At 32.8% G+C, this 25967-nt stretch overlaps 1 protein-coding gene across 2 annotated transcripts; it reads left to right on the plus strand.

The window, feature by feature from the left end:
- Positions 1 to 20224: 20224 nt before the first annotated feature.
- LOC100820364 (uncharacterized) lies at positions 20225 to 24606 on the plus strand. Of its 2 annotated transcripts, NM_001361913.1 has the most exons (7): positions 20225 to 20406; positions 21493 to 21523; positions 22135 to 22884; positions 22992 to 23069; positions 23228 to 23301; positions 23393 to 23500; positions 24243 to 24606. In NM_001361913.1, the coding sequence occupies exons 3-7, from the start codon at positions 22191 to 22193 to the stop codon at positions 24354 to 24356; spliced, it is 1068 nt and encodes a 355-aa protein (NP_001348842.1). In that variant the 5' UTR covers positions 20225 to 20406; positions 21493 to 21523; positions 22135 to 22190; the 3' UTR covers positions 24357 to 24606. The 2 variants fall into 2 exon arrangements, 1 of the variants encoding a protein (NP_001348842.1); NR_155263.1 differs by lacking the exon at positions 23228 to 23301.
- Positions 24607 to 25967: the final 1361 nt, after the last annotated feature.

Genomic DNA, 25967 nt, shown 5'->3' on the forward strand with positions numbered 1-25967 from the left:
AAGCAAGCTTCATGATGATGAATCAAGTAGTTTTGATGATGACAAAGATGATGACAAAAAGCCCAAGAGAATGATTTCAAGATTGAGTCAACAAGTTCAAGATCAAGATTAATTTCAAGTTTCATGAAAAGAAATCAAGAAGATTCAAGATTCAAGAGAAGTTTGATTTCAAGATTCAAGAGAAGATGAATTCAAGATTCAAGAGAAGAAATCAAAAAGACTTCACAAGGAAAGTATTGAAAAGATTTTTCAAAAAAACAAACATAGCACAGTTTTGTTTTTCAAAAGAGTATTTCTCAAAATTTTCTAAGTTAACAGAGTTTTTATTCTCTGGTAATCGATTACCAATTACCTGTAATCGATTACCAGTGGCAAAGTTTGATTTCAAAAGTTTTTAACTGAATTTGCAACGTTCCAATTAATTTTTAAATGGTGTAATCGATTACAATATATTGGTAATCGATTACCAGTGTATCTGAATATTGAAATTCAAATTCAATTGTGAAGAGTCATATCTTTTCATAAAATGCTTTGTGTAATCGATTACATGATTTTGGTAATTGATTACCAATGACAAGTTTTGAATAAAAAGTCAAGAGATATAACTCTTCCAATTGTTTTCAGGTTTTTTTCAAGGTTATAACTCTTCTAATGGTTTTCTTGACCAGACATGAAGAGTCTATAAAAGCAAGACCTTGACTTGAATTTTAATAACTTTTTTCATAACTTTTTGAACATCTTTTTGAACTTCTTCTTCTTCTTATTCCTTTTCCAAAAGCTTTCTAAGTTTTCTGGTTTCCAAACCTTGTTCTTTCACAGAAAACAAAAGTGTGCTATATCTTTTTATTCTCTTCTCCCTTTGCCAAAAAGAATTCGACAAGGACTAATCGCCTGAATTCTTTTTGTGTCTCTCTTCTCCCTTTTCCAAAAGAACGAAGGACTAACCGCCTGAATTCTTTTGTTTCTCCCTTCTCCCTTTTCAAAGAATTCAAAAAGACACAGTCTGAGAATTCTTTTGATTCTTCTCTTTCCCTTAAACAAAAGATTTCAAAGGACTAACCACCTGAGATATCTTTTGTTTCCCCTTCACAAAGTTTCAAAGGACTAACCGTCTGAGAATTTTGTATTAACACATTGGAGGGTACATCCTTTGTGGTACAAGTAGAGGGTACATCTACTTGGGTTGTTGTAACTAAGAACAAGAGAGGGTACATCTCTTGTGGATCAGCTCAAGTGGAGGATACATCCACTTGGTTGTTCAAAGAGAACAAGGGAGGGTACATCTCTTGTGGGTCTTTGCTTGTAAAGGTTTTTACAAGGTTGAAAAGAAATCTCAAGGACCGCAGGTCGCTTGGGGACTGGATGTAGGCACGGGTTGTTGCCGAACCAGTATAAAACTCTTGTGTTTGTTTTCTTCTTCCCTACACTCTTTAATTTCCACTGTTCACTTTAATTACCGCTTTTACTTTTGGTTAAGTTTCTATTTTTGTTCTTTACTTTCTTAACATTATAGTAAAAGCCTAATTGAATCTAGTAACATTAAGAAGGATAGATTTTTAATTAGTAAAGGTTCATTAATAATTAATTCAACCCCCCCCCCCTTCTTAATTATTCCGAGGCCACTTGATCCAACATGTAGCAAGCAAATGCTCAACTCCTCCTCTAAAATTTAATTGGATTGGGCTTCTCCTAATTCAATTAAATTTATTTTCCAACACCCACATCAAATATTCATTTAATGCATGTGAAATTACAAAACTACCCCTAATACAAAAACTAGTATAGGTGCCCTAAAATACAAGGGCTAAAAAATCCTACATTTTTAGGGTACCCTACCTACATTATGGAGTCCTAAATACAAGGCCCAAAAATAATGAAACCTTAATCTAATATGTACAAAGATAAGTGGGCTCATACTTAGTCCATGTGCTCGAAATCTACCCTAAGGCTCATGAGAACCCTAGGGCCATCTCTGGCCCAATCTTCTTGGAGTCTTCTATCCAATGACCTTGTGGGGTAGGATTGCATCATTCCCTCTCCCTTGAAAAGGATTTGACCTCAAATCCAGAGGTTCTTGAAACTCAGGGATTCTTTCCTCAACACCTGTAAAAAGAATAAAAACATATGTATTAGTTATGTTGGGTATGTTAGAGTAGGGTAAGGACTGAAAACCCCTTTCCTGGCCATCTTCCCATGAGAGAACATAGTTCCTCACCAACTCAACAAGTGGTGCTACAAGTATAGAAAAATATGGGACAAACCTTTTGTAAAAGCTTGTTAAGTCATTGAAGCCCTAAATTTCCCTTATACTTGGTGGAGTAGGCCACTCAGGAATGACCTTTATTCTCTTAGGGTTCATGGGAAGCCCTTGATCACTATTTAAAAAGTTAAGGAAAGTAATGGAATAAAACATACCTTTTTCTTTATTTTCATGTTGATTATTCCTACAAAAAATTAAGACAAACCTAAGGTATCCCATATGAGCACCTAGGTTTGTATAAAACAAAAAATAAGAACAAACCTACCTAATGAGTCCCTATGTACACAAATCATGAAGATGATGGGTGCATGAGTGATTTTACAAAAGAGGGTTGCACCACTCAACACATTCATCATACCACCTATCATAGGGATTTGGTGTCTCATAATACCTATTTTGGGCACCAACAAAGCACAAGGATTTAAGCTCTTATGAACCAAACCTTCATCCAACAACTCCTTTACTTGAGGAATAACCTCGAGCTCAAGAGATATGGCGATGCTAAGGGATGTTTCCCTTAATAGGAGAAGGTAGAAACATTGTTTAAGAAGTAATGCTCTTTTGATATCACATTTTTTTGCAAAATGATTTTCCTTCTTAACAATCTTCTTGGAGGAATCCTTTTCCTCTTTTTCCTTCCCCTTGGCCTTTGAAGACAAGGCCTTACTATCCTTCTTTTTCTTTAGGTTTTCTAGCTTTTCTTTCTCATCCCTCTTTTCTTTCATAGTTAGTTGATCTTTGGCCACCTGTGAAGGTGTTTGAGGATGTAACACAAATTTAGTGCCAAGATGGGTGAGGGTAATCTCATTAGTTAGGCCATTGTAAATGATCTTCCTATCAAATTGCCATGGCCTTCCTAAAAGAATATGCCCTACCTCCATGGGAACTATATCACAATTAACTTCATCCTTATATGTCCCGATGGAGAAAGATACCTTTACTTGTTGGTTAACTATCATTTCCCCTTGTTCATTGAGCCATTGAAGTTTATAAGGTTTTGGGTGGGGAATGATAAAGAGGTTCAACTTGGAAACTAATCTTATGCTACAAAAATTGCAACAAGTTTTATCTAAAATTTTGCATCTTGTATGAAAGATTTTCTCTCTTTGGGAGTAGAACCCTCACCATTAACACTAGATGAAGAATGAAGACTCGTGTTGGTTCAAAAGTTGTGGTTCTTTCTTGTTGGGGGTTTGAAAACAAAAGGTAAAAGAAACTATGGTTGAAACTATCCAAAATAAACACTAAAAGAGGTGTGAAAGATAAGATAAAAAATAACTGGTAAAAGGCAAGCTATCTAGGTGGTTTGATAATGGAAGGTAAGGGAAATAAGCCATGAAAGTAAGCAAGAAATTAAAGTGCAAGAAATGCAAACTAGGTGAATCCTAAGAGTATTTGGATGACCTCATTTAAGGTTCCCAACAAAACACTCACTATCCTAAGGAAAAATTACCTAAAATTATTACACACAAATGGAAGTAGGGAGACCTATGGAGGCTCCCAACTTACTTCCAATGAAAGGCCTTTTTGTTAAAAAAATTGAAAGCAAAGCAAATTGCCAATTACAAAATTACAAAAAAAAAGTCCTCAATTTTGGTGGCTATTCTCTCTTTGGTGTTTCACTCAATTTGGAGTGCTTCTTAGTCCAATAGCTCTTAAGGTGGTTGGCCCATTGCTTCTTGACTCAAATTCTTCAAGGGATGACACCAATCCTCCTTTCCAATTCCCTATATGGCAACTCACAAACAAGGAAACAAAGAGACAAGCCATAACCAAAGACCAAAAACTGAAATGAAAGCTAAACCAATAGAGTTTTAACAAGACAAATTTTCAAGGATTATTCAGCAATTAAAGCTATGAAAAGCACATAAAAGCAAGCTAGGACTCAAAGAGAAACTTAGAAGGGCTCTAGAGTAGAGTAAAAAAAAAAACAAAAAAAAAAGACTCAAGAAACCTCTAGTTTTGGCACTTGTTTTCACACTAATTTTGAATTTAAATTTCATAATTAAGATTGGCATAAAATAGGCACCTATTATAGAACAAATTTTGAGCCAAAACAACAAACACACATCTCTTTCACTTTTTTTTTCTTTTCTAGACACTAATTTTCTTGCCAACTTGTGTGATTTTTCTTATTTTTTCTTTTTGTCCAAATCACTTGGATCTTTTTTTATAATTTTTTTCCAGATTCCTAGAAAATTCTGTAAAATTTTAAGCTCAAAATTTGCAGTGACCAATTCTCAGTAATTTTTACAAGTTCATATGTTCAAGCTGCCAGCACCAACGATTTCAACCTAGAAATCAAGAGTAGTGTTTATGTTGCTTAAGGCTTGGATAGTTACAATTTGTGTTTGCTTATGCTTAATTATCTTGAATAACACAATTCAAGAGAGCTTAAGACTTATTTTGATTCACAAATCCAGCCACAGCTCAGCATTACAACTCAACTTCATCATAGGCATCATGTAGGAAACTTAGAAAACAAAAAAAAAGAGTTCAACAACAAGACTACTTCTAGGAATTGATTTAGAACATGTTATGAACTAAATAACATGCATGAATTAGACTCAAAATTCAAAACATAGGCTAATAATGACAAGAATACGTGAACAAATGTACCTAGAATTCAATCAACAAAATAAAAACTCTACACAAACTTAGAACATAATGTAACAATTATTATGACTAAATATGACTCTAAGACAACATGGATTAAAGTGATTTACACTTAGATTTTTGTGTTTTTTTTTAAATCAATATTTTGGAAGAAAATTTAGATCTAAAGCTTCAGCACAAGAATATTATGACGGAAAAATGATAAAACCTAAAATCAACACAAAAACATGATTCAAGAGTAGATCGATAAAATTTGAACCATAGAAATGCAAGAACAAGTGTAGATCTAAGATTTAATCAGTTTATTTTTTTAATCTACTCTAAGATGGAGGATAGATAGGGAGAATAAGATGAATAACAAGTAATTAAAGTGAATTGACCGAACAAAAAGATAGAGGAAGCAAAAGAACATCACATAGACGAAGATGCTCTTGATACCACATGATGTAGCTCCATGTAGAGCTTGTAGGCCTTGGATCTTCTTCATCAATGAAGTCCTTTGCTTCTTGAAGATTAATGGCAGCGGAATGGAGATGGAAGAATGATGATTGGAGATGCCACTTCAAGGAGAAGATGAGTCAAGAAGAAGCTCACCACCATAGCAAGCCAGGGATAAGAGCTTGAAGGTAGGAGAAGATGAATGGAGGGAGAGAAGGAGCACGAAATTTTGTGCCTCAAAAGAGGTCTGAACTTTGAAGTGTAATTCTCAAATGATCAAAGTTGAAAAAATGCACACACATGACCTCTATTTATAGCCTAAGTGTCACACAAAATTAGAGGGAAATTTGAATTTCTATTCAAATTATACTTGGATTTGAAATTGAATTTGTGGAGCCAAAATTTCACTAATTATGATTAGTGAATTTTAGCTATGGTTCAGCCCACTAATCCAAGATCAAGTCCAAGATTCTCCATTAAGTGTGTTTATGTGTCATGAGGCATGTAAAGCATGAAGGACATGCACAAAGTGTGACTATATGATGTGGCAATGGGGTGTAGCAAGCAAATGCTCACCTCCCCCTCTAAAATTTAATTGGATTGGGCTTCTCCCAATTCAATTAAATTTATTTTCCAACACACACATCAAATATTCAATTAATGCATGTGAAATTACAAAACTACACCTAATACAAAAACTAGTCTAGGTGCTCTAAAATACAAGGGCTGAAAAATCCTACATTTCTAGGGTACCCTACCTACATTATGGAGCCTTAAATACAAGACCCAAAAATAATAAAACCTTAATCTAATATGTACAAAGATAAGTGGCCTCATACTTAGCCCATGTGCCCGAAATCTACCCTAAGACTCATGAGAACCTTAGGGTCTTCTCTTGCATCTTTGGCCCAATCTTCTTGGATTCTTTTATCCAATGCCCTTGCAGGGTAGGATTGCATAAGGTTCAGCCACTTTGCGTGCCTATGTCCAGTCCTCAAGCAACCCACTTGAGATTTTCCACTATCTTTGTAAATCATTTACAGACTTTGAACACACCTTGGGATCCCTCACCCTTGTGTTCAAGATTCTCACAATCCAAGAGACAACTAGTCTCTTGATTGCAACTGACTTTCTGAGATGAACAGAAAGATTTCTCTCCTTTAGAGTGGATGATACAAATTGAAGTTCTTAGAGGATTTTCTCTCTTTTAGAGATGATAATACAATTTGAAGTTCCTAGATGAATTCTCAATAGATTTGCAAGTGTTTGCCCAAGAGTTGTTAAGGGAGTATTTGACAATTAAGTTCTCTTAGAATCTCTCTCTTGCTTTTTGAAGTCAGACACACACACACACACACACACACACACACACACACACACACACACACACACACACACACACACACACACACACACACACACACACATATATAAGCCCTTCGTGCCTTTTCAAAATGGTTTGAAGAGATGTGTCTTTTCAAAAAGCTTTTTCTGAAATTCTGTAATCGATTACACATTTTGAAGGGTCATGACTTTTCAAATTGAATTTCAAGAGTTCCATTGTTGGTAATTGATTACACATCAATGGTAATCGATTACAACTTTTAAATTCAAATTTCAAAACCCTTCTAAAAGCTTATTTTTCAAAATTGTCTTTTGATAATCGATTACACTGCCTGGAAATTGATTACCAGAGCCTTGATCTCTTGGAAACACTTTGTTTTGAGGCAAAAGCTTGATCTTGTATTAATCTTGAAGCAATGCTTGTTTGTTGAAGCAACCTTGTATTAATCTTGAAGCAATGCTTAACCTTTGAATGTTTGTTGAAGTAATCTTGAAAGCAACCTTGTTTCATTATTCTTTGGCATCATCAAAATCATGTATTCATACATTCATAAACTCCCCCTTTTTGATGATGACAATCATTATCAAGTGAATTCTTTTCGGCATCATCAAAACATGCATGATTCACATTCTCCCCCCTTTTTGATGATGACAATCATTGTCAAGAAAATTCTTTTTGACATCATCAAAACCTGCATGATTCACATTCTCCCCTTTTTTTTATGATGACAACCATCTGTAGGTTAGGAGTAAAAACAAAAGAATATCTATCTGGATAGTTTACTCCCCCTTGATTTTGCAATGATTGCTTATATGAAACAGTTGAAGATTGCATAGATTTCATATATAAAAAGTTGTCTCATAAACCCTTACTATCTTATCTTTTATCTATCTCTCCCCCTTTGTCAAAATCAAAAACAAATCATGAGTAGAGAGGAGAAAAGCATTCAGCAATTTATAATGAATTAGAAGAGTAGAGAATGTCATACTGTTCAAGTATCATTTCATGGCCTAAAAGAAAATGTTACCACTTGTTGGAATATATGAGAATCAAATTATATCAAAAGGCCTTTATCACATAATTGATGAATACTTAATAAACTATGCTTAAGATCATCAATAAGTAAAGCATTTTCTATGGAGGTAGAGGGATTCGTACCTATTTTTCCAACTCCAACAATTTTACCTTTGTTGTCTCCATAGATCACATATTCACTATCTTTGGGAGAAATATGAATAAACTTTGATGCATCTCCTGCCATGTGTTTGGAGCAACCGCTATCAATGTGCCAACTTTGCTTCAAGGAGTCCATCATTCATATAATCATATTTTGATTTTGGTACCCAAATTTTCTTGGGTCCTTCAATGCTAGTTTTTAGTAAGGATCCTTTTGGAATCCATACCATTTTTTCAATGCTACTACCATTCTTTCTAATATAACATGTTGATGCACTATCACCTTTCTTACCACAGTAAAAGCATGTTAACAAGGGAGAACTAGCCTTTTGAGTGGAGGCAAAGAAATTTTTATGCATCTTTTGTTGATTTTCAAGATTATATCCTAATCCAAGTTCATCAAAAACACATCTTTGTTTGCCAAATATAATATCTAAATTATTTTTACCAAGAGTAAATTTGGCAAGAGCAATTTTTAAATCTTCAATTTCTTCTTTGAATTTATCACAACATTCACATGAATTAGATGCTTTATTGTTTTCTTGTATTAAGCATTTTGTAGAAAATTGATTTTTATCTACTGATTTTAAAATTTTAACTTTAGATTTAAGATTTTCTAACTCTAAATTTAATTTCAAAATTTCCTTTTCTAAACTTGAAATATTTTTCTTAGAATATGAAACTAATTTGGCAAGTTTGACAGATTCTTTATGCAAGTCATTGAATGCATCTTGAAGTTCATCAAAAGAAATTGAGAAGTCATAGTTAGAAGACATTACCTCTTCGCCGCTTTCATAGTCTTTTGCCATGAGACCCAGATTTATGATTTCATTTTCTGAATCACTTGAAGAATCCATGTCATTATCTTCCCAAGTGATGCTTGCTTTCTTTTCTTTCTTTTCTTTCTTTTCTTTGAAATTTCTCTTGTCGAATTTTTCCATTCTTCTTTTTCAGGATAAGACAATCGAATCTTAAGTGCCTAGGTTGATTGCATTCATAGAATTTTGGGGCTAAGGAGGAATCTTCTCCTTTCTTCTTTGGATTGATAATTGATCTCCTTTGATTTTCTTTGATTTTCAGAAATTTATTGAATCTCTTCACAAAAAATCTGAAATCATCATCTTCTTCTATTTCATTCAAGTCCTCTTTGTCACTTTCTTCTTGAATAGAAGATGATGAGGCTCTGAGTGCTATTCCTTTCCTTTTTTTTATCATTCTCTTCATGTTGATGGAGTCTCATAAGTTCCATTTCATGTTCTTGAAGTTTTCCAAAGAGAGTGGCAAGAGACATATTAGTGAGATCTCTTGATTCTGCAATTGTTGTTACTTTTGGTTGTCATTGCCTACTTAAACATCTCAGCACTTTGTTAATGAGATCTTCATTAGGAAATATTTTTCCCAATGATGCAAGATCATTAACTATATGAGTAAATCTTTTTTGCATATCTTGTATGGTCTCATATTGATTCATTCTAAACAGTTCATATTCATGTGTGAGAGTGTTTATTCTAGATCTCTTGACATTAGTTGTGCCTTCATGGGTTACTTGTAATGTATCCCACATTTCTTTTGCATTTTTACAATTTGAGACTCTAAAATATTCATCCATTCCTAATGCAGAAGTGATTATATTTTTGGCCTTTAAATTGTATTTAACCTTTCTTCTTTCATCATCATCCCATTCTTCTCTAGGTTTTTCTATAGTTGCATTTCCCACTACCATTGTAGGAATGAAGGGACCAAATTCAATGGCTTCCCATATATTTAAGTCTATGGCTTCAATAAAGATCGGCATTCGGGTTTTCCAGCAGTGATAACCCTCGCCATTGAAAACAAGAGGCCAATTAATAGAATTTCCCTCAAGAAATGGAAAGTTAGATGAGGCCATAATTATTCTTGAAGTTTTTAAACTTTACACAAGAATTCTGCTCTGATACCACTTTTTGGACAAGTGGCCTCAATAACTTAAGAGGGGGGGGGGGGGTAAATTAAGTCTTACAAAATTTTCCCACTAACAAACTTTAACCCCCTTTTAAATGATAGGCTCAGAATGCAAAAGAAAAAGCAACAACTAATTTAATCGATGTTCTTTAAACATGCAACACAAAATTGATTGCAATAAAATAAATGAAATAAGGGAAGAGAGAAATCCAAACTCAATTTATACTGGTTCGGCCACTTCTCGTGCCTACATCCAGTCCTTAAGCAACCCACTTGAGATTTTCCACTATCTCTGTAAATCCTTTACAAACTTTGAACACACCTTGGGATCCCTCACCCTTATGTTTAAGATTCTCACAATCCAAGAAGCAACTAGTCTCTTGATTGCAACTGACTTTCTGAGATGAACAGAAAGATTTCTTGATGCAATCCTACCCCGCAAGGGCATTGGATAGAAAACTCCAAGTAGATTGGGCCAGAGATGCAAGAGAAGACCCTAGGGTTCTTATGAGCCTTAGGGTAGATTTTGGGCCCATGGGCTAAGTACGAGCCCACTTATCTTTGTAAATATTAGATTAAGGTTTCATTATTTTTGGGCCTTGTATTTAGGGCTCCATAATGTAGGTAGGATACCCTACAAATATAGGATTTTTCAGCCCTTGTATTTTAGGGCACCTAGACTAGTTTTTGTATTAGGGGTAGTTTTGTAATTTCACATGCACTAAGTGGATATTTGATGTGTGTGGCTGGAAATAAATTTAATTGAATTGGTAGAAGCCCAATCCAATTAAATTTTAGAGGGGGAGGTGAGCATTTGCTTACTACACCCCATTGCCACATCATATAGTCACACTTTGTGCATGTCCTTCATGCTTTTCATGCCTCATGACACCTAAGCACACTTAGTGGAGAATCTTGGAATTGATCTTGGATTAGTGGGCTGAACCATAACTAAAATTCACTAATCATAATTAGTGAAATTTTGGCTCCACAAATTCAATTTCAAATTCAAGTGAAATTTGAATTTCCCTCCAATTTTGTGTGACACTTAGGCTATAAATAGAGGTCATGTGTGTGCATTTTTTTGAACTTTGATCATTTGAATATTAACTTCAGATTTCAGAGCTCCTTTTGAGCACAAAATTTTGTGCTCTTTTCTCCCTCTCCCTTCATTCATCTCCTTCTTCCTCCAAGCTCTTATCCATGGCCTCCTATGTTGGTGAGCTTCTTCTAGACTCATCTTCTCCTTGAAGTGGCGTTTCCTCTCTCTCTTCCTTCTCCATTCCGCTGCCATTTATCTTCCAAGAAGCAAAGGAATCCATTGATGAAGAAGATCCTAGGCCTACAAGCTCCAATGGAGCTTGCATCATGTGGTATCAAGAGCATCTTCATCTAGGTGATGTTCTTTTGTTTCCTCTATCTTTTTGTTCGGTGAATTCTCTTTAATTCCTTGTTTTTCATCTTATTCTCCATGTATATCCTCCATTGTCTTGTGGTTTGGTGCTGTTTAGAGTAGATTAAAAAAAAATAAACCTATTAAATCTTAGATCTACACTTGTTCTTGCATTTCTATGGTTCAAATTTTGTAGATCTACTCTTGAATCTTGTTTTTGTGTTGATTTTAGGTTCTATCAATTTTCATTCATAATATTCTTGTGCTGAACCTTTAGATCTAAATTTTGTTCCAAAATATTGATTAGAAAAAAAAAACACAAAAATCTAAGTGTAAATCACTTAATCCATGTTGTCTTAGAGTCATGTTTAGTCATAGTAATTGTCACATTATGTTCTAAGTTTGTGTTGAATTTTATTTTGTTGATTGAATTCTAGATACATTTGTTCATGTATTCTTGTCATTCTTAGCCTATCTTTTGAATTTTGAGTCTAATTCATGCATGTTATTTAGTTCATAACATGTTCTAAATCAATTCCTAGAAGTAGTCTTGTTCTATAACTTTTTTTTGCTTTCTAAGTTTCCTACATGATGCCTATGATGAAGTTGAGTTGTGGTGCTGAGTTGTGGCTGGATTTGTGAATCAAATAAGTCTTAAGCTCTCTTGAATTGTGTTATTCAAGATAATTGAGCATAATCAAACACAAATTGTAACTATCCAAGCCATAAGCAACATAAACACTACTCTTGATTTCTAGGTTGAAATCGCTGGTGCTGGCAGCTTGAACATACGAACTTGTATAAATTACTGGGAATTGGTCACTACGTGTTTTGAGCTGAAACTTTTACTGAATTTTCTAGACATCTGGAGAAAAATTATAAAAAAAGAACCAAGCGATTTGGATTAAAGCAAAAAATAAGAAAAATCTCACAAGTTGGCAGAAAAATCAGTGTCCAGGAAAAAAAAAAGTGAAAGGAAAGTGTGCTTGTTGTTTTGGCTCAAAATTTGTTCTATAATTGGTTCCTATTTTATACCAATCCTAGTTCTGAAATTTCAATTGAAAATTATTGTGAAAACAAGTGCCAAAACTAGAGGTTTCTTGAGTCTTTTTTTTAGAGTTTTTCTACTCTACTCTAGAGCCATTCTAGGTTTCTCTTTGAGTCCTAGCTTGCTTTTTTTTGTGCTTTTCATTGCTTTAATTGTTGAATAATCCTTGGAAATTTGTCTTGTTAAAAATCTATTGGTTTAGCTTTCATTTCATTTTTTTTGGTCTTTGGTTATTGTTTGTCTCTTTGTTTCCTTGCTTGTGAGTTGCCATATAGGGAATTGGAAAGGAGGATTGGTGCCATATCTTGAAGAATTTGAGTCAAGAAGCAAGGGGCCAACCACCTTAAGAGATATTGGACTAAGAAGCACTCCAAATTGAGTGAAACACTAAAGAGAGAATAGCCACCACAATTGAGGACTTTTTTTCTTTGTAATTTTGTAATTGACAATTTGCTTTGCTTTCAAATTTTGTAACAAAAAGACCTTTCATTGGAAGTAAGTTGGGAGCCTCCGCTAGGTCACCCTACTTCCATTTGTGTGTAATAATTTTAGGCAATTTTCCCTTAGGATAGTGAGTGTTTTGTTGGGAACCTTAAATGAGGTCATCCAAACACTCTTAGGATCCGCCTAGTTTGCATTTCTTGCACTTTAATTTCTTGCTTACTTTCATAGCTTATTTCTTTTACCCTCCATTGTCAAACCGCCTAGATAGCTTGCCTTTTACCAATTAGTTTTTACCTTATCTTTCACACCTCTTTTAGTGTTTATTTTGGCTAGTTTCAACCATAGTTTCTTTTACCTTTTGTTTTCAAACCCCCAACAAAAAAGAACCATAACTTAGGAACCAACATGAGTCTTCATTCTTCATCTAGTGTTAATGGTGAGGGTTCTACTCCTAAGGACCCCTTGTATATGATATTAGATGAGTTGAGATCCCTTAAGTTGTGGAAAGAAAAACAAGAGAGAAAAGAAAAAGGTAAAAAAAGAGTGGAAGAAATAATTCAAGATGAAAGAAAGAAAATAAGAGAGGAAGAAAGAAGAAAAATAATGAAAGAAATGAAAAGAGAAAAACATGTGTCCTATAGTAGTCATAACTCTTGCAAGAGCCTAAGTGAAGAACTTTGTGACTATTATGAAGGAAGGCATAGGTCACATCTTAGACCTCACTCCCATAGGAAAGAAAATGAAAGAAAGCCTCAAGAGGTTAACATTAAACTCCCATACTTCCATGGGAAGGACAATGTAGAGGGTAATTTAGATTGGGAAATAAGGGTAGAGCAAAAACTTAAAAGGAAGTCTACTTCAAAATCTTATGGCTCTCACTCTTATCCAAAGAAAGACCAAGGTCAAGGAATCTTAGGGGTGAGACCTTCTAAGCCCAAAGATGATAAGGGGAAGACAATAGAAAAGCAACCCGTTAAGGCTAGTATGCAAGAGAAGACTAGCTCCATGAAGTGCTTTAAATGTCTTGGAAGAGGACACATTACTTCTCAATGCCCCACCAAGAAAACCATAATTATGAGGGGCCAAGACATTTATAGTAGCCAAGATGAGGCTACTACTTCACCTTCCTCTAGTAAAAGTGAAGAAGCAAAAGGGGAAGAATCTAGTGAAGAGATCTACCCCCAAGAGGAAGGACAACCTTTAATGGTTAAGGAGGAGTGTAAGGAGGTAAGTGTCTCCTCCAAGAGGTTAGCTAAGAAGGAAAGACATTTTGAAATAAAGACAAATACTAAAGAAATTTCCCCTCTTAGACAACCTCCATATTTTCTCCATTGTAAAAAGACACTTGTTAGCATTGCCACACCTTTTAGGCTTAAGTTTATTCCTCAAGTAAAGGAGTTGTTGGATGAGGGTTTGGTTCGCAAGAGCTTAAATCCTTGTGCTTTGTTGGTGCCCAAAATAGGTATTATTAGGCACCAAATCCCTAAAATAGGTGGTGTGATGAATGTTTTGGGTGGTGCAACACTCTTTTGTAAAATCACTCGTGCACCCAACATCTTCATGATTTGTGTACATAGGGACTCATTAGGTAGGTTTGTTCTTATTTTTAGTTTCAATACAAACTTAGGCACTCATATAGGACACCTTAGTTTTGTCATACTTTTTGGTAGGAATAATCAACATGAAAATATAGAAAAAGGTATGTTCTATTGCTTTACTTTTCTTAATTTTTTAAATTGTGATCAAGGGGTTCCCATGAACCCTAAGAGAATAAAGGTCATTCCTGAGTGGCCCGCTCCACCAAGTGTAATAAAAATTTGGGGCTTCCAAGACTTAACAAACTTTTACAAAAGGTTTGCCCCATATTTTTCTATACTTGTAGCACCACTCATTGAGTTGGTGAGGAACCATGTTCCTTCATGGGAAGATGCCCAGGAAATGAGTTTTCAAACCTTACCTTACTTCAACATACTAAACACCACTAATACATATGTTTTTGTTCTTTTTACAGGTGTTGAGGAAAAAAGCCCAGCGTTTCAAGAACCTCGGGATTTGAGGTCAAATCCTTTTCAAGGGGGAGGGAATGATGCAATCCTACCCCGCAAGGGCATTGGATAGAAAACTCCAAGTAGATTGGGCCAGAGATGCAAGAGAAGGCCCTAGGGTTCTTATGAGCCTTAGGGTAGATTTTGGGCCCATGGGCTAAGTACGAGCCCACTTATCTTTGTAAATATTAGATTAAGGTTTCATTATTTTTGGGCCTTGTATTTAGGGCTCCATAATGTAGGTAGGATACCCTACAAATATAGGATTTTTCAGCCCTTGTATTTTAGGGCACCTAGACTAGTTTTTGTATTAGGGGTAGTTTTGTAATTTCACATGCACTAAGTGGATATTTGATGTGTGTGGCTGGAAATAAATTTAATTGAATTGGTAGAAGCCCAATCCAATTAAATTTTAGAGGGGGAGGTGAGCATTTGCTTACTACACCCCATTGCCACATCATATAGTCACACTTTGTGCATGTCCTTCATGCTTTTCATGCCTCATGACACCTAAGCACACTTAGTGGAGAATCTTGGAATTGATCTTGGATTAGTGGGCTGAACCATAACTAAAATTCACTAATCATAATTAGTGAAATTTTGGCTCCACAAATTCAATTTCAAATTCAAGTGAAATTTGAATTTCCCTCCAATTTTGTGTGACACTTAGGCTATAAATAGAGGTCATGTGTGTGCATTTTTTTGAACTTTGATCATTTGAATATTAACTTCAGATTTCAGAGCTCCTTTTGAGCACAAAATTTCGTGCTCTTCTCTCCCTCTCCCTTCATTCATCTCCTTCTTCCTCCAAGCTCTTATCCATGGCCTCCTATGGTGGTGAGCTTCTTCTAGACTCATCTTCTCCTTGAAGTGGCGTCTCCTCTCTCTCTTCCTTCTCCATTCCGCTGCCATTTATCTTCCAAGAAGCAAAGGAATCCATTGATGAAGAAGATCCTAGGCCTACAAGCTCCAATGGAGCTTGCATCATTTCTCTCCTTTAGAGTGGATGATACAGATTGAAGTTCCTAGAGGATTTTCTCTCTTTTAGAGATGATAATACAATTTGAAGTTCCTAGATGAATTCTCAATAGATTTGCAAGTGTTTGCCCAAGAGTTGTTGAGAGAGCATTTGACAATTAAGTTCTCTTAGAATCTCTCTCTTGCTTTTCGAAGTCAGACACACATATATATAGGCCCTTCGTGCCTTTTCAAAATGATTTCAAGAAATGTGTCTTTTCAAAAAGCTTTTTCTGAAATTCTTCACTGGTAATCGATTACACAGTTATATTTTGAAGGGTCATGACTTTTCAAATTGAATTTCAAGAGTTTCATTGCTGGTAATCGATTACACATCAATGGTAATCAATTAAAGCTTTTAAATTCAAATTTCAAAACCCTTCTAAAAGCTGATTTTTCAAAATTGTCTTCTGGTAATCGATTACCAGAGCCTTGATCTCTTGGAAACACTTTGTTTTGAGGCAAAAGCTTGATCTTGAATTAATCTTGAAGCAATGCTTGTTTGTTGAAGCAACATTGTATTAATCTTGAAACAATGCTTAACCTTTGAATGTTTGTTGAAGTAATCTTGAAAGCAACCTTGTTTGATTATTCTTTGGCATCATCAAAATCATGTATTCATACATTCACAAAGTAATTGTGTGTTGTTTGGTGAATGTATATCGCAAAAAATTTACTCTCATTTTTCATAAGCAAATTAATAAAATTTTCATTTAAAAATTAAAATTTACGTGGTTTAAAATAGTAACATTGTATCGACGAAGTGGGTTGTTACAGGGGGGAATGAAAACTGAAAAAGAAAAAATATGAATTAGATCACAATACTAACCTTTGGCATCAACAAATATGAGTTTTACCTAATGAAAAAACCAGCAACAACAAAACCAAGTAGTAATTGTTAGGAAATGTTAGAGAGCATGAGAGAACAAATAATAAAATGAAAACTAAAAAAGAAAAAAAAAATAATTTTATCAAAATACTAACCCCTGGCTTCAACAATTATGAACTTTACCTATTGAACAAACCAACAACATCAAAACCAAGCAGTAATAGGCAATGTTAGAGAGAACAAATAACAAAATGAAAACATATAAAGAAAAAAAATGAATTTGATCACAATACTAACCTCTAACATCTATTTTGAGCAACACTCCTTGCAGATGAAAAACTAACCTCTAAGTGTTTTCTAATATAGTAGCACTATAAATAACTATTAGAAACAACAAAATGAAGGAGTGCTCATCCATATCCCATCAATAATCATTCCTGCCTCCTTCTTAAGCACAAAAAAACATAAATAATAAAATGGAGGGAGAAAAATAAAATCAAAGAAGAAAGAAAAGGAAATGAAATTGAGATGCAAAACTAACCTCTAAGTGTTTTCCAGTATAGTAGCACCGGAAATAACTATTAGGCTAGTCAACAGTTCAACCAACCACTCTCATTAAATTTGGTTGTTGAAAAAATAAATAAATGAATAGATTCAAAAACAAATTGAGCGGGATAGGATTAAATAAATCTGGAAAATGAAATTCCTTTTTTATAGAAAGAGTTATCGCTATGTCCTTCAATAAATTTGTCTTATGATAATACCTTCAAAATCACTCTAGATATTGTTCCTTCGAAGAGTGAAATCGTCCTTGGTACCCATACTTTGTTGTTATATTGATTGATGTGGAATATGGAGATTGACTTATATAACCTTATTGGTTGTTGCAAAACAAAAATACAGTGTTCTCCAAATTAAGGTTCTCAAACACAATATTTTTGGGGGGACATTCATTATCTTTGTTATAAAAAAAATTCCTAGTGTTGGAAAATTAGTTAAATTTTCGATAAGTTACCATTTCGATGAGAAGAAATGATGATATGCCAAATTAATTATAAATGATCTTTGAAGATATAAAATGTTAATACTCTTGTTGAAATGTTGTTTTACGATGAGGGTGGTTTTTCAACAAACATATTACTCACGTGAAGAAAAGAAATTATTACACAAAATGTTGGGATTCGAATTCAAAAAGTTGTAACAGTTGACAACGAAGATCAAGAAAAGACAATCAAAGCCGTACAATTTAGATAATTAAGAAACCATTATACATTTGTCGAAATTTTATAATTCGATTGTTAGTATTAGAAGTTTATAAATAAGATATTTAATAACTATTTTTTTGTTGGATTTAATCACTAATACAAAAATCCTCATACACCACTCAAGCTACTCACACGAAAATGACTATTGAGTCGTGAGTCACAGTGTATGTAGTCATCCCATTCTTAATGAAATTTACTTTCCTACATTTCTGTAAACCCTTATCTTTTTCTAATGTCAATTTCTTCTCTAAATTTTGCTTTTATTTAATCTTCATTGCTTATTACTATCGGAATTATTATTAACATGTTATTGAATGCACTATTAAAATCATCATAAAAAATTATTATTATCAAAATTATAACTATCAAAATTGTTATTATTGGAATCACTACAGAAACCATGCATATAAAAACTATTATAATGAACATTACTATTAAAATTATTATTACTATTTTCATTAATACTTAAGAGAATTGTCTATGTCTCACATTTAATCATTTATTTGTTGATAAAATTACTAGTGAAAATTATTGTTTGATAAGTATATACTTGTTTCAAAAACTAGTTACAACTTTCATAATTAACAAGAGGACAACTCACGTAACCTAGGTTTGTAATTTATTTTCCATCGTCATATTTTAAATAAATGAATGGTCAAGAATGAGAGTAATTCTTTGAACTTACTCCTAAAGTTAGTGGATCCCTCCTCCCATATATATAATCTATAAATCCAAATGCACACCAATTATTTTCTTGTTGTTTTTTTACTGAATTTTTATCTTTTTGTTATAATTAATGTTATTTTTCCTTTATGATGAAAACATTTAAAAAATAATAATTATAACTATAATATATATTTTTTTATTAATATTAATTTTATTATTATGCATATATCCATGTTATATACAAATGAAAATATATTTATAAAGATAACATTTGTTTTGAAAAAAAGCATTTATATAGAGTAAACTAATATAAGATTTTTTTTAGTCCCTAAATTTTTTTGAAATTCAATTTTTACTCCTTGAACAAAAGTTTTATTGATCAAGGTTCCTCAACATTTCCCACTAAGATTTTTTGTCTCTAAACAAAAGTTTTACTGGTCATGGTCCTATTTTTTTTAAACGGATTTTAGTCCCTTAAACTCTATTAAATAAATAAAAAACAGGGTTCAAACTTTTATTTAAGGACTAAAAACTATTGTTTTTAAAAAAAAATTTAGGAACCTTGACCAATCAAAGTTTTGTTCAAAGAATAAAATTCTTAACAAAAAAAATAGGAATTAAAAAATTAGTTAACATTATTTTTAAATATTCACTTATCTACCAATATATATATATATTAAAATTTTTATTATTAGTCCCTAAACTTTTTTATTCTTACTTTTGATTCTTTAATTTTTTACCTTCTTACTTTTTTAGTCTCTTTACTAAAAGTAAGAACATGGTCAACTTAAGAATAAAAGTAAAGCAATTAAAACACTTTACGTCTATTAACATTTACTATTAGTATTTTAAAGTAAAAAAGATCACATATATTAACTAAAAAGCTCCACATATCAATGTGTCTCTCGTCTTTAAAGTAAAAAAAAATATTTCTCTCAATTTTTACTTTATTCCTCACTTTTTGTTGGACCACTCTACATAAGAATAAAAAAGATGTTAACATTAACATATAATAAAAAATTCAGAAACTTAAAACATAAATTTAAAAAATTTAGGAACTAAAAAGATATTCTACCCAATATAAAATTTAAAAACGATTTAAGAAAACATTAAAATTGTAAATTGTGAACTTAATCCACATGTAAGCCACAGGTTAGTGCACTAGTATTTTTTGCAAACCATGATTAGTACAAAGTAATATGTAGGAATTGAACACAGCACTACTAATATTAATAATGATATAGATTTTAAATTAAAAAACTTTACGGTATACTTATAATGATATAGTGTTTAAATTAAAAAAAACTTTTAAAAATTATTAATTTATTTTCTTGTAGGTTTGATTGTATTTTTTATCTCCAACTTTTTAATTTGACACACTTTCTTTTCAATCTTTAAAAAATTTGTGAATTTTATTCTTAAGCCATTTATTCATTAATAAGTACAAAAATTAGGAATAAAATTTGCCCAAAAATAAAAAAAAAAATTTGGGACTAGAATTTTCCCACAAAAATAAAAAGTTGGATGTAAAAAAAAAATTGGGATAAAAAATAAATTATGTTAGTAATAAAATAACAAGGTAAAATTAACAAATTTCTGATAAGTCAAAGGTAAAATAGGTCAAATTAATTTGTTAAAAATAAAATTTACCAAAAATTAAAAGATTGTGGATAAAAATTAGAAATTAAGTTATTATCTCCGTAATATAAATTCAAAACTTTTCATTTGTTATCTTTTTCTTATCGGAACCAAACGAAACATAGGTATCAACTGGGAATACGAGGCCATAGATATATCTGTCGCCAATTCTTTGGTTCCTCATTACTTCTTTGATCCACAATATTTCAAAATCCTCACTCTCTCTCTTCCACTCTTTTGCTGTTCCCCTTTCCCAATCCACACCTCATTCATCATCCCCTTTCCGTAAGTTTTTTTTTTTTTTTTTTTCTTTCGAACTTGGATGTAAGATAAGGGTTTTAGTTATCGAAATATGTATTTTCTGATGCATTTGTTTTTAGTTGCACTGTACCAATAATTTCCGCTTCTATTGTTTCTTGTCTTTGGTTAGTTAGGGTAATTGGGATTATTTGGGAGGGAATTGAATATCAATTATTGTGGGAAAATAAAAGGTTTTGATTTTTGCTCATTATGGCTTTTAGGAGTGGCAAATTACTTTTAATTCAGTTTGAGGAATGCTAGTAACACACTATTTTTGCATTCATATTCTCCTACTAATAATGCAATCTGAAATTGTATGACTCTGCTAAAGTTGGGTTCATTCTCTATCAGGAAGCATAGCTTAGGGTTTTTGTGCCTAATGATAGAGTGTTGGAAAGAATGTGTCAAGGATTGGGGGTATCTCAGTCAGTTTTATGCCCTTGGAGGAGTGAAAAGCTTTAAACATGATAGGGTTTGTTTGGTTTGTGAAAATGCTTTTTGTTTTCACTTATAATTACAAAAGTGTCACATGGTTTTTCACTTTGCTTCTTGTTTTCCAGGATTTGAATAAATGGTGTAAAATCCTTTAAAATGGGAAATGAAGTTAAAACATTGTACATTTTCTTGTAATTATTTGACATTTTAACAAACAGAACTTAAAATGTGAGGTGGCTGCTTTTTGTACAACTCAGCATGTGATTTTTAAAATTTTATGTTCTCTGCGAAAGTTATTGTTTGCAGATCACATGAATTGATTTAGTATATGGAGTGAGAAATTGCAGAGAAGGAAGGTAGAAAGAAGCAGTATCCCTCTCTGCTATTCATGATTTGCTTGTTCCTAATACCAGGCTTGGTAGGGTAGCATGGTCTTTTAGTAACGTAGATGGTAGATTGCAGGCTAGTTCATATATGCAGTTCTGCTCTTGTAATCTCTATTTCTAAATCCAACTTAAAAAAGTAGGCTATTTAAGGATTTATTTTAAGATTGAAGTTGTATTTAATTAAATTCGTAGGACTTTCTGGCTATTCATTTATGCGACTAAATTTTTGGAAAATTTTCTTTTTTGGCAGGTGATTGATACAGGACTCATTGACTTGATAGGTAATAGGTTATGATATGAAATGAATTGTTTGAGTAATTCTATGATTTTTGTGTTATATGTGAAGAGTTACTTTACATTTCTGCATCATTATTATAAACTCATAATTAGCTTGTGGTGATGGCTTATATTGACAATATCTATTGCCAATGGGAAAAAATATCTTGCTTTTGGTTATGGTTGTCAATATCAATTATCATAGTATATAACTTTGAGAGACGTGTTTTAGTTCTGAGCTTTTTCAATTATGATTTTCTACTTCGCCTATAGACATTCAATATTCTTTTGGCAACAGCTGCACCTAGAAGCAATGAGTGATAATGGTAACACTTAGCTAGGGTGAAAAGTTTTTGGATGAGAAGACTTCAGAACATTTTAATTTGTATAACCAATTCTTTTTCACTTGGTGTTTGTTTTTCATTTTCTTTTTCAAATTCTCTTCTACTTAGAATCTTGTAAGATGGTAATCTTCATTGTACTTTCATTGATGTTACATTTGCTATTTGCCTATTTGTGATTGATTTTAAATTAAAAGCCAAATTTCTATTTTTATTTTTATTTTAATGTTGATTATTAAGCTAATGACTGTTATTATAAATATCAATGATTGAAGCATACACCCGTAGCAACATGAGGGCATGGCATTAGTTAAGCTAGATAAACTATAAAATGCTGTCAACTACTGCCGCTGCTCAGCTTCCAAGTTGCTGGTACCTCATTCCCAGCCATCTTAACGTCCATCATCATGCTCAACAAAAGAGAAAACTCACCACTCTATCACTTGCCAATGCAGATAGCCGAATTCCCCTCAGAAACTTCTATGGCCTAAGTCTTCCTCAAACCCATAATTGCAGCAAAGGGAAAGAAAGCAATAACAGGGCTAGATACAATTCCAATTTAAATCAGAACCACAGACATTTATTATTTCTACAGTTCTTCCCTGACAGTGACACAGAAGACAGCAATAATCAAAATCCAAGAACCAGAAACCACTGTCAACATCAAGTAGATGAACAAAGAGAATTCAAGGAAAATAAAGAGGCCAGGTTGCTTTTCTCAAACATGTGGTGGGTAGATGTGAAAGCAGCACTTGGCCAAAGAATAAATTTGGAGGGCATTCTATGTTCAACTATGGTGATCTTAAAAGACCCGAAATTGGCAATGCCCCATATTTCTGTTCCTGATATAAGGTATGTTGATTGGGCTGAGCTGCGTAGAAAGGGATTTAAGGGTGTTGTCTTTGACAAGGATAATACTATTACAGCACCTTACTCTTTGAAGTCCTGGCCTCCACTTGAGTCTTCATTGGAGTGTTGTAAATCGGAGTTTGGTCATGATATTGCAGTATTTAGTAACTCTGCGGGTAATTCTAGCTTGAAGCATTTTGAAATTATTCTGAATTTTATGGTAGTAGTTGTTCAGTAAGTCACTGAAAGTGTTTTGTGTTGTTTTATTGATGTTATGAATCAGGACTTCATGAATATGACCATGACGGTTCAAAAGCTAGGATGCTTGAAGGGGCAATTGGAATTAAAGTCATAAGACATAGTGAGTATTGCCTTTTATTTTAGAGCTTTTTCTTGAATATTTCCTTTATCATGGAACTTGAAAGTACATGTTATCTTCTGCTCTGTATAAAAGATTGAAATATTCCCTTGGGAGAAATGCCTTTGGTAGTGAAGTTGGTATGTGTATGTATGCTTCAGGGGTGAAGAAGCCAGCCGGTACAGCTGAAGAAATTGAAAAGCATTTTGGTTGTGAAGCTTCACAATTAATCATGGTAGATAAAAAAATTGTAGTGTTCACCTTCTAGCAGCTATCCGTTTGCTAGTTTGATTCATATTTATCCTAAACCATAATATTTGTGGCAGGTTGGTGATCGGCCATTCACTGACATTGTTTATGGCAATCGGAATGGATTTCTAACTATTTTGACAGAGCCATTGAGTCTTGCTGAGGAGCCGTTTATTGTTAAGCAGGTTTGATTTTCATTATTCATTTTATCTTTTGGGTGCTTGAATTGTATGTCGTGATTAATTTTTCTCAATAATAGGAAAATTTTTAAGAATGGAAAAGAATGAGAAGTTCAGTTTGACTGCTGATCCTATAACAAAAGAGAAATCGTAGCAGAGATAAAATCACCAAGCTTAAAAGCTCCCACACCTCTTTTTGAGACGGCTAATGAAATTCTAGAAGAAATGAGTTAAGATATTTTCACATAGTTGTACAGAATGATTAACTGGTTCCGAAACATTAGAGTAGGAAATTCTCAAAAAAGTTTCTTGTGTGAAATAACTCAACTCAGTTAATGCAAATGTTTATATATCTGATATGATTCTATGTGCCAACGGGAAATTCATCATGCTTTTACAGTTTCTTTCTCCTGTGTTAATTAACATCCTGAATTTTGGAAAATTTGTATAATTCCTTGCTAAAGCTTGTCATGTCTATCCGATATTTTGTATTGATGTTGAAAGTCCTGATAGATCTTTTATGTAACTTTTCTGTTTTAATACCATTGCAATGGTAGGTTCTAACTCTTTGCTGAACATGTTTTTAGGACTTGCTTGGTGTGTGAAATCTGATTGACAATGCTTTGCTAAACATTAGAAATTTTTTATTTCTGATGATTAATGAATTTCTTATGTTTTATCACTATAAATCCATTTGAAATAAAGAAATGTGAGTGCCTTAACATTCCTTTAATAATTGTGATGATAGGTGAGGAAGCTAGAAACTTCATTTGTAAGTTTCTGGTCTAGAAGAGGGTTGGATCCACTTAGCCAGAAGTTATTGTCAGATCCAAAGCCATGTGTCAAAGAGCCATATCATTGACAAGACTAATATCCAAACACTGCACAATTTTTTGGCCATCAGAAGTACTGCTTTTTAGTAAAGTAATGCCCTTTAGTTAAGTAATGCATACATGTCAATATATTTTTTTTAAAAGCCTATCTAGTTTATTTTTTACCACATGTTAAATACATATTTCTCTGTCCTTTATCTGGTAAAGTTATCTCCTCAGCTTAAAGCGTGTTTTTTTTGTAAACAACACTAACAGTAACACACCCTCTTCAACCAGCTAAGTGTTTAAATAACAGTTTTTTTTAAAAAAAATAATCGTTTGCTTATATTAGCTTTTTAAAGTGAGTTTTTAAAAACTAAGAGAATATTTTTTCACAAACAATCCTTTAAAAAGATGCTATTAGTTTTTTGTACCCTAAAAAATCGGTAGAGAAAAATTATAAAATGAATTTTCTAAATTTCATAAAAGTTTCACCTTTGTTTTTACCGCTACACCCAACTATAGTGTAGACTGTAGAGGAACTCTTCTGTACTCAATAAAAATTGTTGAAAGTAAATATAACTAAATGGAATTATCATTATTACTTCCAGTCGGGGAAATGAATTATTATTTGGTACATCAAAATATGGAAAATCAAATGTTTTTTTCAAGGGAATGGAAAATCAAATGTTAAGCAAGCGATTTAAAATTTAAAATATTATTTAGAAAGTGACAAGAAGATTGTGATTTATAATATCAAGAATTTCTAACGCATCTTTCTATTGATTCATGCATGTTCCAATTCAAATTCATAAGTACGGTTTGCTATATCAATTATAAAAGGTTGAATCAATTATATACTTGATGGCAAATAATTTATATTGCTTTCTAATTGTTGAACAAGAATAAAAATATTTCATATTAATTTAGTTATAGCAATAAGTTTCAGAAAATATTTAGAAAATCTATAATGAAGTATTTTTAACGTTTAATAGGCATACTAGAAATATTTGGATATTCTTAGGGCATCTTCAACATATGTTCTTACTGGTGTTCTTAAAATAACTAGTTCTTGCAATGGAGAGAATTAACTTGGCATCCACTTGTGTAATTGGTTCTTCTACAAGAAGTCAAGAGCCTCGAAGAACCTGCTCTTGATAGAAAAGCAACTGACAAAGGAGAGAAAGAGTAACAAAATTCAACAAAAAAAAAAAAAAAATTATAAGTAGAAGACTTTGATTATGTCGTGACAATTCTGATTATAGTTCCGACATGGTGAGAAAGTGGTGGTCACTCCAAAGATGGAAAGGAGATACAAGGTGGATGGATGGTTAAGGGAGAAGGGGAGAGAGGAAAAATTGCGGGTTCAATCTCCTCTGTTAATAAAAGGCTTAAATACATTTATGGTCCCTGTAATTTAATATTTTTCATTTTTCTTCTATGCAAAAAAAATATTTTAGTTATTACAAAATATGCTTGTTTTATTTTTCGTTCTTAAAGTGTTTTACATAATATTTTTTTTACTATTTAAAGCTTTTTTTTTTACCTTTTAAAGCATTTTTTATCGATCAAAATAATATCTAAAGCACGTTAAAGACAAAAAACAAAATAAACACATTTTGAAACGATTAAAACAAAAAGAAATTTAAGGACGAAAATAA

This window comes from Glycine max, chromosome 20, assembly GCF_000004515.6.
Source record: "Glycine max cultivar Williams 82 chromosome 20, Glycine_max_v4.0, whole genome shotgun sequence".
NCBI classification, from domain to species: Eukaryota; Viridiplantae; Streptophyta; class Magnoliopsida; order Fabales; family Fabaceae; genus Glycine; species Glycine max.